Raw genomic sequence first — 16,687 nt, 5'->3', positions numbered from 1 at the left:
GTATCTCTAAAAAAAAAAAGGTAGTGCAATAGATGTTCTATGTATTGACTTTCAGAAGGCTTTTGACAAAGTGCCACACAGGAGGCTTATTAAGAGGGTGGAAGCACATGGAATTAAGGGGAAAGTCACAGTATGGTTACAAAATTGGTTCAGTGACCAGAAGGTGGTGGATATAATGGATGTTTTCAGACTGGGAGATGATTTGCAGTGGTGTCACTCCCAGGGTCAGTTTTGGGTTCGTTACTCTTAGCAATTTTTATAAATGACCTAGACTTGGGTGTAAGGAGCAGCATTATAAAGTTTGCAGATGATATGAAACTTGCAAATTAGTAGATCATAATGATTTTAGTTATAAGCTTCAGGGTGACAGACAAGATGGTGAAATGGACAGAAGCAAGGCAACTGAGTTCAACGTGGTGCAGTGTGAAGTGATGCCACTTGGGAGGACTAATTTGGGAAGATAGTATACTTCATATGGTGTGTTTTTGCAAAGTGTAGATGAGCAGAGACACCTTGGTGTCATAGAATCATAGAAAGTTTAAGGCAGAGAAAGGGGCCACTTGGCCCATCATGTCTGTGCTGGCCAAAAAACGATCCACCTATTCTAATCCCACCTTCCAGCATTTGGTCCGTAGCCCTGCAGATTACGGCACGTGAGGTGCATATCCAGACTCTTTTTGAATGGGTTGAGGGTCTCTGCCTCAACTACCTTTTCAGGCAGTGAGTTCCAGACCCCCACCACCCTCTTGGTGAAAAAGCTTTCCTCATCTCCCCTCTAATTTTTCTACCAATCACTTTAAATCTATGCCCCCCGTCACTCACCCCTCTACTAAGGTGAATAGACCCTTCACCTCCACTCTATCCAGGTCCCTCAAAATTTTGTACATTTCAATTAGATCTATCCTCAGCCTTCTCTATTCGAAGGGGAACAGCCCCGTCCTATCCAATCTTTCCTCATAGCTGCATTTTTCCGGTTCTGGCAACATCCTTGTAAATCTCCTCTGTACCCTCTCTAGTGCAATTACATCCTTTCTGTAATAAGGTGACCAGAACTGCATGCAAGTTGTGGCATAACCAATGAGTTATACAGTTCCAGCATAACCTCCCTGCTCTTGTATTCTATACCTCGGCTAATCAAGGAAAGGATTCCATATGCCACCTTAACCACCTTATCGACCTGTCCTGCTACCTTCAGGGATCTGTGGACATTCACTCCAAGGTCCCTCACTTCCTCTACACTTATCGGTATTTTCCCATTAATCGTGTATTCCTTTACCCTATTTGACCTCCCTAAATGCATCACCTCACACTTCTCGAGATAAGGAGGCCAAAGAAGAAGAAGAAGAAGACACTTCTCCAAGTTGAATTCCATTTGCCACTTTTTTGCCCATCTGACCAGACCATCAATATCTTCCTGCAGCCTAAAGCTATCCTTCTCGCTATCCACCACACGGCCAATCTTTGTGTCGTCTGCAAACTTTTTGATCATGCCCCTTACATTTACATCCAAATCGTTAATAGAAAACCAAAAAAAGCAAGGGACCCAGTACTGAGCTCTGCGGAACGCCACAGGAAACAGCCTTCCAGTCTCTAAAACAGCCGTCAACAATTACTCTTTGTTTCCTGCCACTGAGCCAATTTTGTGTCCACCTTGCTGCATTTCCCCGGATCCCATGGGATTTTATTTTTTTAACCAGTCTGCCATGTGGGACCTTGTCAAAAGCCTTGCTAAAATCCATGAAGACCACATCAACTGCACTACTCTCATCTATCTTCCTTGTTACTTCTTCAAAAAATTCGATCAAGTTGGTCAAACAAGATCTTCCCTTAACAAATCCATGCTGACTATCCTTGATTAACCTGTGCCTTTCTAAGTGACAGTTTATCCTGTCTCTCAGAATAGATTCCAATAATTTGCCCACTACTGAGGTTAGACTGACTGGCCTGTAATTATTCAGTCTATCCTTCACTCCCTTTTTAAACAGAGGTCAACGTTTGCAGTTCTCCAATCCTCCGGCACCACACCTGTATCCAGTGAGGACTAGAAAATGATGGTCGGACCCTCTGTTATTCCCTCTCTTGCTTCTTTTAACAGCCTAGGATACATTTCATCTGGCCCTGGTGATTTATCAACTTTCAAGGATACTAATCCCATTAATACTTCCCCTCTCCCTGTGTTTATCACATCCAATACTTCACACTCCTCCTCCTTAACTACAATATCTGCATCGTTACCACCTTTTGTGAAGACAGGCGCAAAGTATTTATTAAGAACCATACCAATATCTTCCGCTCCTACAGATAGGTTACCTTTTTTGGTGGTCTTTGGGCCCTACTCTCTCTTTAGTTATTACTTACTCTTAATGTATTGATAAAACATCTTTGGGTTCACTTTGATTTTGCTTGCCAATATTCTTTCATGCCCTCTCTTTGCTTTCCTAATTTCCTTTTAGATTTCACCTCCGCAAATCATCTACACAAATCCTTAAAGATGGTTTAAAAAAACACATGGGTTACTGGGTTTTTATAAATAGAGGAATAAAATAAAAAAGATCATGCTAGAACTTTATAAGCCACTGGCCATGCCTCAGCTGGACTATTGTGGACAATTCTGGGCTCCACACTTCAGGAAAGATGTAAAGGTCTTAAAAAAAATACAGAGGAGGTATATCAAGATGTTTCTGGGGATGAGGAGTTTCAGTTATGAGGAAAGGTTGGAAAAGCTCTGACTGTTCTTGGGATAGAGAAGGTTAAGAAGTGACCTAATAGAGGCTTTCAAGCTGATGAGTGATTTTGATGGAGTAGTTAGAGAAAAACTATTCCTTCTGGTGAGTGAGCTAATAACTGGAGGTCATGGATTCAAAATCATTGACAAAAGATCTGGAGGGGCGAGGAGGAGAATTTCTTTTCACTCAGTTGCCAGGGTCTGGAATACTCTACCTCAAAAGGTGGCGGAAGCTGATTCCTTAAATAATTTTAAAAGGGAATTGAACAGGAACTTGGGGAGGAGGAATATACAGGGTTATGGACAAAAAGTAGGGATATGGGACTAAGCAAGACTGCTCTTTCAAAGAGTCAACACAGGCGCAATGGGTTGAATGGCCCCCTACTGTGCTGTAAGTTTCTATGTTTTTTTTCCAAGTTCAAATTATCCATCAATCCATCATGTCTACTGAATGGGAGGTTGGTTGGCCAGCTTGCTCCAGTCTTAATGTCGGTGCTCCCATTAGCTCACTGTTGGATGGCATAAAGGACTATTCGGCACGACTCTTCCCTCTGATTTTCATCCACCACATGGAACCATTTCATTTAGTGCAGCTCAGAACAGGAACTGAGCAGATCAGAGATTCAGCTGTCCCCCAGACCCTCATTTCATGGTGCTAATATCTAATGCACTAACTTTAATATCATACGGTGTCTAGAAATCTTTTTTCACTGACATATCTCCACACAAGTTATGTAAATATTTAAGTTGTGGTTGTTTTGATTGTTCATGTTGTTTCAACTTTTGCTAACTTCCCCTGAGAGATGGTAGGGCAGTGGCATGAGTTTTAGATTGTTCTCAGAGAACTGGCACAGACACAGTGAGCTGAATAGTTCTCCCTGTGATGTAAACTCCTGTGGTTCCAGGAACTGCCCAATAGCTCAAGAGTTGCTACATACATATAGGAGAGAGAGATGGGTAACATCACCATTTCAAACACTTCTTAAAGGAAAACACCCATAGGAGTGACCTGAGTTTAGTGCAGTTAAACTTATTCAAATAAAAAGGGTCTTGTCTTTAGTTATCAATATGGAGGTGGGTTAGTGATGTTGGTGATCACAACCATGGGTAGAAGAGTTAGGAAGATGGGAGAAAAAAAATCAAAAACATAATTTTTTTATTTATATAATCTGTAACACTATAAAACAATAAATATGATTGTAATTTCAATACTTTTTCCAGCCATTACTGATACATTGGATATAATGTCATATGTATAACCTTTTCTCATTTGCCAATATTCATAAGTCATTATTTTCTTGTCATAGCTGTGTTGGACCAGTGGCCATCTGAATCAGCCTGATCAAGAACTAATTGTTTTTAATAGCTATTACACTTTTATTGTATTTTATTCAGTTATTCTAGGCTACAGCACCATTGAGCAGTGTTAGAGAATAGGCTTTTTTTTTTACAAGCTCACAGCAGTGGCAGAAACTTGATATTGCAATGAAGAATATTCACAACAAATGCAATCATTAGTGAATTTGAGTTATAAAAATGGACTGTATTGCCTGTGCCAATTTTAAGGGGCCTCCAGTCATTTAGGTTGATCTAGCTGATGCATATTCTGTATGAACCTCCCACCCTGCAAATCTGCTCAGCATGACCAGGATCCCCCCTCAGCCTGGAGGGTTTTGCCTGTATGGTTCATTAAATGATTAAGGGAAGTCTTTGAATTTTTTTTACACTATAAGAGCCTGCTGTTTCACTTGTTCTGCAGTGTCTGACCCTATCTAAAAAATGGAGGTAATTGCTGAACCTGAGCCCCTATTGGTTTTGTACTCAGAATCAATATCAGAATCAGCTGTTTCAGCTTGCCACTTCCCCTTGTTATGTGGAGCATGCATAGACAAAGCAAAAAAACATTTTTAAAAAGAAAAGGCAACAACTTCTGATTTACTTTAAATTTGATTTATTCTTGTTTCCATTCAGGGCATCATCTTTGAAGGAGTTTTGATTTTGTGAAGATTTATCTCCACAAACAATCATTTGGAAAGGAGTATGAATCTTTTGAGACTTTCAAGAAGAGCTCCCATTTCAATACAAGTGAATTCTGTATTATCAATTTGTTTGAATGTGTTCATGACGTACCAATACTTTCATCTTATATGCCAGAGAATTTTACTTTGCCTACATCTTTTGCTTTACCTTCTTGGGAATTTAAAAAGTGCAAAGAGATGCAACTTTTAATGAGCATTTCATTCATTGTCACATAATCTATAGACATTTCTATGTCTTGTCCTGTAGCTCAACATTATAAGCCAATATCATTAACTGAGCTTGAACACATGCAGTTAAATGTTGCCAATAAATCCATTGAAAGACGAATCATTTGTACACAGTGTTTTCTATAGCCACTGTTATAAATTGGACCAGAAGAAACAAATCTAACCTTTCTAAACTAATTTCAGAATGGTTGCAATCAATTGTATTAATTTACCTTGAAATATACCAGCACACATTATGTCTGAAGTTTATGTTGTATTATAATCAATTATTTAATATGTACAGATTTCAAAAAAATGTAGATTCCAGAAGCAAAATCCATGGTAAAATTTATAGTTTGCCACATTCTTCACCATGTCTGCTTGTTAAGCAAGGAATAGGGTTTTGTGGGTCATATTTTGGAATCTATGACTTGGCCATTACTCTTTCGGTGCACAATCTAACAGCTGACGCATTCCATAATAGATCCTAAAACTGTTACATTGTCCCAAGAAAACCCAATGCCACAATGCTAACACATCACTTTTTCAGTTCTAGTGTGGAACCAGATTTGAATCCGGTACTGACTAATCAGATGAAAGTTTTGCTTCTTTGTGCTGGCTGTGTAAATGTCCCAATCAAAATGAGTTTGGGTGTTCCAGCACAAAAATGATTTGATACAAAGTTGGCATTGCTACTTGGGGATGCCAGGGATGGGAGGTGTGGGAAATGGCGATCTCATACTGACACAGTAGTTGAGAATGCTCTCTTGAAGTGGGGATAAGGTACATTGGGGTACTTGGCAGTGTATGGGATCCCTGATGAGGGAGTGCTGATACTGAAACTGGCTGCAAAAATGAAGTGTTGCATTCCACAATGCAGATGAACACAACGTTGACCAAAAGAGGAAAACTTTACCCAATTCCATAGTACAAAGTGAAGAAATTTAAAAGTTTTAAAATTTCCTTGACTCTCATAAATGTTACAAAGTATTACAGACAATAAATAAAATGTATACAATATTTACTGTAATCTGGTAATATCTTTCTTTGTACAATGCTTTCCAGCCTTACCTCTACACCTCTGAGCCAATCTCACTTGAATGGAATGGAATATTTACTTGCTCCACGTACCTGCATTTATAAAAAAAAAACAAATGTTCTGTTTCAAAAATTTAACTTTAAACTTGTGGAAACAGTGAACCCCTAAAGACAGTTCAACAGTCATGTTATTTTGAGATAATTGATGGGATCTTGGAGCAGTTTCACAGAAGTAAATGTGGGTCATATAGTGAATCGTGAAATGAAAAGAAGAATGGATGCCTGCAAGTGAATTGCAAGACTGTAAACCATTTGAGGAGTTGAGGTGTCATAGTAAAACGTGAAAGTGAAATTCAAGTAGTTAGTACATGTTCACTAATGCCATGTATTCGATTCTCATCTGTTGGCGGCTTGTAATATACATGAAACAATTTTTAACTGTTACAGTCTGTATTTTGGAAGTTTTCCAGCATTTGAATTTATAAGTTGCCAGCTTTCCAAAAGGATTTTCAGTTATATTGTCACCTTTTTGCCCCAAAATGGTTACCAAGAAATTCAGAATCCAGCCAAGAGCGTGTAAAAATATATGTAAGTGGCATTGTTTTGTGTATGTTCATAGTTCCGAAGTTTACTACAATTTTCAGTAAGCATTATGCAAAAACATTTCCCTACCTGGTCAGAACTGATTATTAAAGAAGTCCACTGCAACAATTAACTGAAAGGATGCCTTCGATGTAGTACAGTTAAAGTGATATGTGAAACACAGAATTTTGCAACAAATATTAAACTGCAACCAAAAATCATATTTTATACTTGGTGTCAAGAATTGTGGACAACATTCCTTCCCATTCTTTTAGCAATGATGATATCATTCAAAGGAGGTATTTTAGCTGCACTGAGAGTTAATACAGTTCGCAAATCAAAATGATAATCTTAACTGAGTAATTTATATATTTTTTAAAAAGCGCCAATTCTCCTGTAGAATACTTAAGTTACCAAGTCTTTTAAAGATATGCAGAGCTAAAATTAAAATCCTTTTCCACTGATAAGAGTATTCAATAATTGCTGTGGTTTGCATTGGTCAAATAGTGAGAAATTATGTTGATCTCACTAATAGGTGAATGCTTAACATGTCTATGACATTCTTCTATCTTAACCTGGCATTGACTGGTTTATTTTTATAAAGTTAAAGTTTGTACTAAAATGGCACAAGAATCTCATTTGAATGTTCTTACAAGTACTCTATGGAAAGCTGAATGCCACCGCCAAACATATCTTCTCCTTCTTCCTCCCTTTTCAGCATTTTGAAAGGACTTTTCCCTCTGCGACATCCTGGTCCATTCATCAAACAATTCAACCACAAGCACAGGAGATGCAACAACCTACCCTTTACTTCCTCCCTTCTCACCATCCAAAGCCCAAAACACTCCTGCATGAAACAGCGATTTACTTGTACTTTCAATTTAGTATATCGTATTCGTTGTGCACAATGCGGTCTGCTCTACAATGTGGAGACCAAATGCAGATTGGGAGACCGCTTTGCTGAACACCTCCATTCAGCCTGCAAGCATGACCCCAAGCTTCCTTTATCCTTGGCTTCCTACACTGTTCCAATGTAAGCTCGACGAACAGCACCTCATCTTTAGATTAGGATTTACAGTCCTCCAGACTGAATTCTGAGTTCAACAATTTCAAATTATAACCTCTGCCCTGCTTGTTTTTTTGGGTGACAGCTGTTGGTGCTTCTGCTGTTGCCATTTACGCCTCTTCTAGACCCGTCTTTTGTTTCTTTACTTGTCCAAGTACAAGTCTCCTTTTGCCATTTAATCTGTCATGTCTTCCATCCTATCACATACCTTCCCTTTTGTTCTTTTTCTCCGTCCCCTTTCCCTACCTCTGTACTTGCTTAAAACCTGTTATATCTCTCCACTTCAGATAAAAGGTCATCAACCTGAAATGTTAACTGTTTCTTTCTCCACATATGCTGATAGACTGCTGAGTATTTCCAGCATTTTCTGTTTTTAAATCAGATAACAAACCCTTTATGCCTACTGTCTCCTCCTAGCCAATTACTGATCCATGTCACAAGGATGCTTCCAATTCTGTGCACTCTCATTTTTGCTAATAATTTCTTGTACAGAACCTTATTAGTTGCTTTCTGGTAGTCCATAAAGACAACATCCATAGACACTCCCTATCACCTTGGTGGTAATCTCACAAAATTCAACTAGATTAGTTAGACATGACTTGCCCTTCATAAATCGATGCTGATTCTAATTGATTAACAGATACTTGTCCAAATGCTCAGTCACTGATTATAGTAATTTCCCCATAATTATTTTTAAACTGACAGGTTTGTAGTTTCTCTTTCCCTCCCTTCTTAAATAATGATGTGACATTTGCAATTTTCCAATCCAAAGGCACAATTCCTGAATCTGGTGACCTTTAGAAAATATGCCTAATGTATTATCCGCAACTATTTCTTACAATACCCTGTGTGGAAACCAGCAGGTCCTGGAGATTTCTCTATCTTGAGTCTCATTATTGTTTCCATTACCTGATATTAAATGCACTAAGTTCCTTTTTTGACTTAAATTTTTAAGTTCCCTTGTATCCCTGGTATTTGATTCTCTCCGTCCACCATGAAAACGAGTACAATATACTTATTTAACATGTCAACCATTCCCTTATTCATTATAGAATGCCTGCATTGTCTTGAATGGGCCCAAATTCCCCATTACTACTCTTTTTCTCAATATATTTAAAAAACCTTGGCTACGAGTTTTGATATCAAGTTTTTTTTCATATTCCCTTTATAAGCTTCATTGTTATCGTTATAGATTTTTATAGCTTTCCCAGTCTTTTTACATTTATATTTCTCCTTGAATTTATGGAAGCCTTTGCTTTTAGTTTGATATTACCTTATTTGTTCACCATGACTGCTTAAGTACTCGAGTGGAGCCTTTGCCTTTAGGAGCTATGTGCTGTTTTTATTATAACAAATACTTTGAATTGTTTGTGGGATTACCCATTGACAGTTCAGTTTTTCGTGTTAATGGTTAGTCACATCATACCTTTTTTAAGCTGCATTTATGCTTCTAACTCGCTTTATTTTATTATACTATGCATTCATGTATAGAACATTTATGTGAGTAACTGTCTTTACCCTTTCTATATGTTCTACTGGACTTTTTCCTCATGCTTTTTGACCTACAAGGTGGATTTTCCCTTCCTACCCATTAACTAGTTTAAATTGCAGAGTCAGACTCCATTGCCCTATTTAGCCTTTCTTCAATGGTAGGGATAAGATTCTGACTGGCCTCCCCATCCTCCAAAAACTGCAGCTCATCCAAAACTCCATTGTCTGTATCCTAACTTGCACCAGGTCCCACCCGCCTATCCGTCCTGAACTCGCTGACCTACATTGCCTGCTGGTCTACCAACATCTCACATTTTTAAAATGCTCATCCTTGTTTTCATATCTTTTCATGGCCTTGCCCCTCCCCATCCCTCTAATCTCCAATCCTACATCCCTCAGAGAACTCTGTTCCTCCTACCTTGGCCTTTTATCTAAACTCCATTCCCTTCATCTCACTATTGGCAGCCATACCTTCATCTGTATACACCCTAAGCTCTGGAATTCTCTCCCTAAATCTATCTGCCTCAGCCTCCTCATTCAAGACCCTCCTTAAAATGTGCCACTTTGATCAAGCATTTAGTCCTCCTTTAGCTCTGTCAGTCTTTGTCTGATTAAACATCTGTGAAGCACCTTTTCCTACATTACAGCTGCTATATAACTGCAAGTTGCTACATTTGAATGAACCTCTGACAATAACAATTAACTATAACCCGCAGGTAGCCAGGGCACTGCATGCACACTCTTTGATTAATTTTTATTAAAGCTGGTGACCAAACATAGCATGCTTCTCCTTATTTTCCTGCACATTTTTTCTACTGACTATGGCGAGCCTGACGATAAGATTTTGTACCACCTTGTGCCTTAAAACCTTAATAGAAGTGCTTGTAAATCCTCTGGTACCAGTGTGTTTGTGCTTAGTTAACCTATCTCTTTAATATTGTAGTCTTTTTCTTTTATAGAGATACAGCACTGAAACAGGCCCTTCGGCCCACCGAGTCTGTGCCGACCATCAACCACCCATTTATACTAATCCTACACTAATCCCATATTCCTACCACATCCCCACCTGTTCCGACATTTCCCTACCACCTACCTATACTAGTGGCAATTTATAATGGCCAATTTACCTACCAACCTGCAAGTCTTTTTGGCTTGTGGGAGGAAACCGGAGCACCCGGAGAAAACCCACGCAGACACAGGGAGAACTTGCAAACTCCACACAGGCAGTACCCAGAATTGAACCCGGGTCACTGGAGCTGTGAGGCTGCGGTGCTAACCACTGCGCTGCTGTGCCGCCCATAATACCTTTTCAAAATACCTTTTTCCTTTCCTCCCCATTGATCCTATGTTCACCCACTACCTGCACCAAATGGCCTGGCAGAGGGTAGAAATTCAATATGTCGGATTATAAATGTGATTTATTTCCACCGCTGGAGCACAGATGATGCGGAATTAAGAATTCAGGGTTTGTTGGAGACCAACTAGCTGCCTTCCATTGAATTTCTATTCACAAAACTTTGTTACAGTTTTATTACTGACATTATTTACTTCCTGTAGTTTTAGTTGCCTAATATTTGCTATTTATAGGGTGAGAGGAGGCTTATGTGGAGCATAAACACCAGCCTAGACAATATGGGCCGAATGGCCTGTTCTTGTGTAATATTTCTTTCAGTATGCAGAATATAATATTTGAAAATGCTGCAATATTTGCTCCAATTGTCTGGTTGTAATAAAGTGCTGTTTTTATTTTTGTATGAACTAAGCAATCTATTTTTGTTAGATTCTATTAGAGACATTATACCCATGTTTTAAACTTGAATAATTTACAGTGCTTTAATTGTGTATTGTTGGGGTATATTTTGTATTAGAGTTGTATTTCTAAAATTAAAATCTCTGACATGTAACTAATTTGGTCATTCTTGAACACTTTTTTAATTTAATCCTCCCAACATGAAGAAATCTATAATTTTGTAGCCAGTGTTTTTTGCAGAATCCATTTTCTTTTTTAAATTCCAACAGGAAGGTCTTAGAGGAGAAGAGAGAAAGATGAAGAAAGAAAGATGAGGATCAGGAAGAGAGTTCGAGCCAAGATGATTGAATACATGGGCCAGAAATGGTAAGGGAGTGGGAGATACACAAGTGGGTAAAGTTGAAAGAATGCAGAGTTTGTGGATGATTATGCACCTAGAGGAGTTACAGGGATAGGACGGGCTAAGGCTATGAATGGATTTGAACACAAGGATAAGAATTCTGAATTACAGGACTGGGTGCTGGTGTAGATCAATGAACACAGAGGTTATGGGTGAATGAAACTTGGTGCAGGTTAGGATACATACAGGCTGCAGGATTTTGGTATAGTCAAATTTGGAGGTAATAAAGTCAGATGAGAGTTTTGTCAACAGATGGACTGAGGCCAGGGCAGAGACGGGCAATGTTACTAAGTTAGGAATAGTATATAGTCTTTGTGGTACAGATGATATGGAGCCGGAAGCTCAGTTCAGGGGCCAATGAGGATGCCAAAGTTGTGAACAGCCAACTTCAATCCAAGATAGTGGCTGGGGAGGGGTGCAATCAGTGGCAAGGGTACACAGTTGGGTAGCAAGGTCTGAAGGCATGTGGCTTCAGTCTTTCCAGTGTGTAACTGGGGAAGTTGCAGATCGGTGTGGATTGGATATTGTGCAAGCAGCTGAGAACAGAATCAGTCAAGCTTGCCATTTCAACACACAGCCCTGCTCTCACCCACATTTCTGTCCTTGGCCTGCTGCAGTGTTCCAGTGAACATCAGCGCAAGCTTGAGGAGCAGCACCTGATCTTTCGATTAGGCACTCTACAGCCTCAGAATAATTTTGGAGCATGACTGGCCCTTTTTAAAATATTTTTCTATTTAAATTATTTTATTTTACTGTAATTTTTAACTATGTCTATTTTTCAAGCAAACAGAGCTGCTCATTATTATACCATTAACACGCTCTGGACTAATGCTTTGTCTTTCACCACAAGCATTAACACACTCTTTGCCTTTGTCCCATGACAGCTTTGGTATTTAATCTCTCCTGCCCTCTGCCCTATCACACACCTTCCCTTTTGTTCTCTTCCCCACCAACCCCACTCTTTCCTGCCTCCCCCGCCAACCAGCCGCGGCTTCACTTGCTTAAAACCTAATTCTTTTCTAACCTTTGCCAGTTTTGATGAGAGGTCAAAACCTGAAACGTTAACTCTGCTCTCTCCACAGATGCTACCTGACTTGCTGAGTGTTTCCAGCATTTCTGTTTTTATATTATAGAAGAGGTAAAGCTGGGTGTTGTCAGCATATGATGCCAAATCTTCAGATGGTGTCATCAAGGGTAGCATAGAGATGACTAAGAGGAATGAGCCAAGGAGTCCTTAAGGGACTCTAGAGTTAAGTGTGGAGGCGCAAAGAGAAGCTATTGCTGTAGATTCTCTGGCTCAACTGAATAGAGTCAAATCAAGCAAAGGCAATCCCACTCAGCTGGACTGTGGAAGAGGTGTTGGAGAAGGATGCTGTAACTGACCAACAAAAGGCTGTAGAAAAGTTAAGGACACAGACAGACTGTGCACCATGCTCACATTCAAAGAGAATGCCACTCCTGAGTTTGATTTGGGCCATTTGATGTGCTGTGGCAGGGGCAGAAACCTGATTGGAGAGATTCAAACACAGAATTGCAGGAAAGATGAGCATGGATCAGGGAGGCAACAGCAAGTTCAAGAATACAAAAGCAAAATACTGCGGATGTGGAAATGTGTAGCCACTATCTTGCCTAATTCAATGGGAGGGGAATGGGTTCACACGATGATTAATAGCATTGAGTTCCATGAGGATTTGTCAGCTAATTGTTTTTCTCTTACTTCCCTATTGAAAGGTTCCTGGTCTTAATTATGTATCTCCCACTCACACCATAGATGAGATGGAAAATTCCCATGTGGGGATATTACAGACATTATCAGGATGACAGAGCGTACTGGAGCACCTACACCGGCTTATATAACTGTTGTATTTCCATTGGGCTCGCTCTTAACATTTTATCTATGTTACAGAGCAACAGCAAGAATTTGAAAAACAAAGGAGTAGAGATAACGCTTGGTGTTATTTAGGAACACTGATACATGTACTTTCCCTATTTAAAGGCAACAGTAATCCATTTATTTAAACAGTTAAACTGGCTTATTTTAAACATCTCCATTAAAGTATCAGTTTTTTTTCTGTTAAATGCTTGTACAATAATATCAAGTAATTTTTTGATCTTGTCAATATTTAATTGGAAGGTACAATCACTAAACAAGGGATTCAAACAGTAGTTTAATATTTCTGGTATGTGATTGTGGACCATCTTTATGTTGGGTTATTTTTACAGCGTGTCTGTCCACCTTAAAGATAGCAAATAGTCGGAAACAATAATATAAGCTTTTCTATGCCAACTATAAAGGAGTCTCCAAACTTTTTGTCTAAGTGGCTGCTTAGTGCATGGCAAAGTGTGGAGCCTGAAAGGCTCCATGTTATGCAATGCCCCAATAAATTCATTTAAATCTCTCCAGTTGAAAATACTAATGGATCTAAGTGTTTTAAGTTGGAATTTATCCATCAAAAGGTAAACAACACCAAGAACAGTCTTTTTGAAGTCAATAGGCTCATGACATTCAAACTGACAAAACACCAAATTAAAAAAAAAACTCCACATTAAGATAAGTAAAATGAAGGACTGCTGGTTAGATCCTGAAAAGCTGAGTGGAGCACGAGGAGCGTTTGCCCAATTTGGCATTGGATCCCGAAACAGGCACTAGGCCTTTAATTGCCTTTTGCAATTGGGCATCTTAAGTGAATTAAGGTGACCTACAATGGGGGCTGCCAAACGTTTGGAACAAAGTCAGACTGGGGAGACCCAGCCAGAATTTGGTAAGCTTCTCCCTCATTTTCTTCTGCTATGTTCTGACAACGCCATTACTCTCAACGTTATGTTCTTTACCATGCTCTAGAGTTAGCCATGTTTCTGAAATTCTTACTGCATTATAGTTCCTTGCTGCCACAACTACTTCAGAACCACAAAAACACAAGAAATAGGAGCAGGAGTAGACCATATGGCTCATCGAGTCTGCTCCATCACTCAAAACAATCATGGCTGATCTTGCCTCACCCCCGCTTTACTTGCTTATAACCCTTTACATTTCTAATATTTGCTAGTTCTGAAGGAAGCGTCACTGACCTGAAATGTTAACTCTGTTTGTCTCTCCACAGATGCTGCCAGACTTGCTGAGTATTTCCAGCATTTCTTGTTTTTATTTCAGATTTCCAGCATCTGCAGTATTTTGCTTTTATTATTATGGCTGATCCTAGGCTTTAACTCCACTTTCTTTCCCACTCACCATATCCCTTAATTCAACGAGAGACCAAAAATCTGTCTATCCCAGCCTTAAATGTATTCAACGATGGAGCATTTTAAAAATTCATTCATGGGATGTGGGCATCGCTGGCTGGGCCAGCATTTATTGCTCATCCCTAATTGCCCTTGAGAAGGTAGTGGTGAGCTGCCTTCTTGAACTGCTGCAGTCCATGTGGGGTAGGTACACCTACAGCGCTGTTAGGAAGGGTTTTCCAAGAGTTTGACCCAGCGACAGTGAAGGAACGGTGACATAGTTCCAAGTCAGGATGATGTGTGGCTTGGAGGGGAACCTGCAGGTGGTGGTGTTCCCATGCATCTGCTGCCCTTGTCCTTTTAGGTGGTAGAGGTCGCGGGTTTGGAAATTGCTGTCGAAGGAGACTTGGTGTGTTGTTGCAGTGCATCTTGTAGATGGTACACACTGTTGCCACTGTGCGTTGGTGGTGGAGGGAGTGAATGTTTGTGGATGTGATGCCAATCAAGTGGGCTGCTTTGTCCTGGATGGTGTCAAGCTTCTTCAGTGTTGTTGGAGCTGCACCCATCCAGGCAAGATCACACTCCTGATTTGTGCCTTGTAAATGGGGGACAGGCTTTGGGGAGTCATGAGGTGAGTTACTCACTGCAGAATTCCTAGCTTCTGACCTGCTCTAGTAGCCACAGTATTTATATGGCTACTCCAGTTCAGTTTCTAGTCAATGGTAACCCTCAGGATGTTGATAGTGGGGAATTCAGCAATGGTAATGCCATTGAACATCAAGGGGAGATGGTTAGATTCTCTCTTTTTGGAGATGGTCATTGTCTGGCACTTGTGTGGCGCAAATGTTACTTGCCACTTATCAGCCCAAGTCCAGGTCTTGCTGCATTTCTACATGGTCTGCTTCAGTAAATGAGGAGTTGCGAATTGTGCAATCATCAGCAAACATCCCCACTTCTGATCTTATGTTTGAAGGAAGGTCATTGATGAAGCAGCTGAAGATGGTTGGGCCTAGGTCACTACCCTGAGGAACTCCTGCAGTGATGTCCTGGAGCTGAGATGATTGACCTCCAACAACCACAACCATCTTCTTTGTGCTGGGTACGACTCCAACCAGCAGAGTTTTCCCCTTGATTCCCATTGACTCCAGTTTTGCTAGGGCTCTTTGATGCCATACTCGGTCAAATGCTGCCTTGATGTCAAGGGCAGTCACCCTCACCTCTGGAGTTCAGCTCTTTTGTCCATGTTTGAACCAAGGCTGTAATGAGATCTGGAGCTGAGTGGCCCTGGCAGAAATCAAACTGAGCATCGCTGAGCAGGTTATTGCTGAGCAAGTGCCACTTGATAGCACTGTTGACACCTTCCATCACTTTACTGATGATTGAGATTAGACTGATGGGTTGGTAATTGGCCAGGTTGGACTTGTCTTGCTTTTTGTGTACAGGACACACCTGGGCAATTTTCCACATTGCCAGGTAGATGCCAGTGTCGTAGCTGTACTGGAAAAGCTAGGCTCGGGCTGTGGCAAGTTCTGGAGCTACTATTTTCAGTACTATCTTCAGTACTATTGCTGGAATTTTGTCAGGGCTGATGGCCTTTGCAGTATCCAGTGCCTTCAGTCATTTCTTGATTTCACGTGGGGTGAATCAAATTAGCTGAAGACTGGCATCTGTGATGCTGGGAACTTCAGAAGGAGGCCGAGTTGGATCAGCAACTCGGCACTTCTGGCTGAAGATCGTTGCAACTGCTTCAGCCTTATCTTTTGCATCTACAACCCTTTGGGGTAGAGAATTCCAAAGATTCACAACCCTTTGAGTGAAATAATTTCTCCTCATCTGAGTCCTAAATGATCGGCCTCTTATCCTGAGACAGTGCCCCCGTGTTTTAGATTCCTCAACCAGCAGAAACAATTTCTCTGTCTACCCTATCCAGCTCCTTCAGAATCTTATATGTTTCAATGAGATTGCCTCTCACTCTTCTAAACTCCAGAGAATATTGGTGCAATTTACTCAGCCTCTCATCATAGGACAACCCCCTCATCCCAGGGACCCAATTTAGTGAAGGTTCGCTGTACTGCCTCCAATGCAAATATATGCTTTCTTAAATGTGGAGACCAAAACTGCACACAGTGGTCTCACCAAAACCCTGTACTATTGTAGCAAGGCTTCCTTA

General features: G+C 40.3%; 1 protein-coding gene across 10 annotated transcripts in view; it reads left to right on the top strand.

Moving 5' to 3' along the window:
• The window catches only part of LOC137371194 (testis-specific gene 10 protein-like), a 145,455-nt gene extending 134,461 nt beyond the window's left edge, over nucleotides 1–10,994 (top strand). For all 10 annotated transcript variants that reach the window (XM_068033344.1, XM_068033346.1, XM_068033345.1 and 7 more), the window contains one exon: nucleotides 4,697–10,994. In XM_068033344.1, coding sequence (XP_067889445.1) covers nucleotides 4,697–4,721 — 25 coding nt within the window. In that variant the 3' untranslated portion in view covers nucleotides 4,722–10,994. The remainder of the gene's footprint in view (nucleotides 1–4,696) is intronic.
• Nucleotides 10,995–16,687: the final 5,693 nt, after the last annotated feature.

The sequence above is a fragment of the Heterodontus francisci genome, chromosome 6, assembly GCF_036365525.1.
Source record: "Heterodontus francisci isolate sHetFra1 chromosome 6, sHetFra1.hap1, whole genome shotgun sequence".
Lineage (NCBI taxonomy): Eukaryota > Metazoa > Chordata > Chondrichthyes > Heterodontiformes > Heterodontidae > Heterodontus > Heterodontus francisci.
Note: the sequence above shows the minus strand (reverse complement) of the source record. Positions and strands in the feature narration are given on the sequence as shown.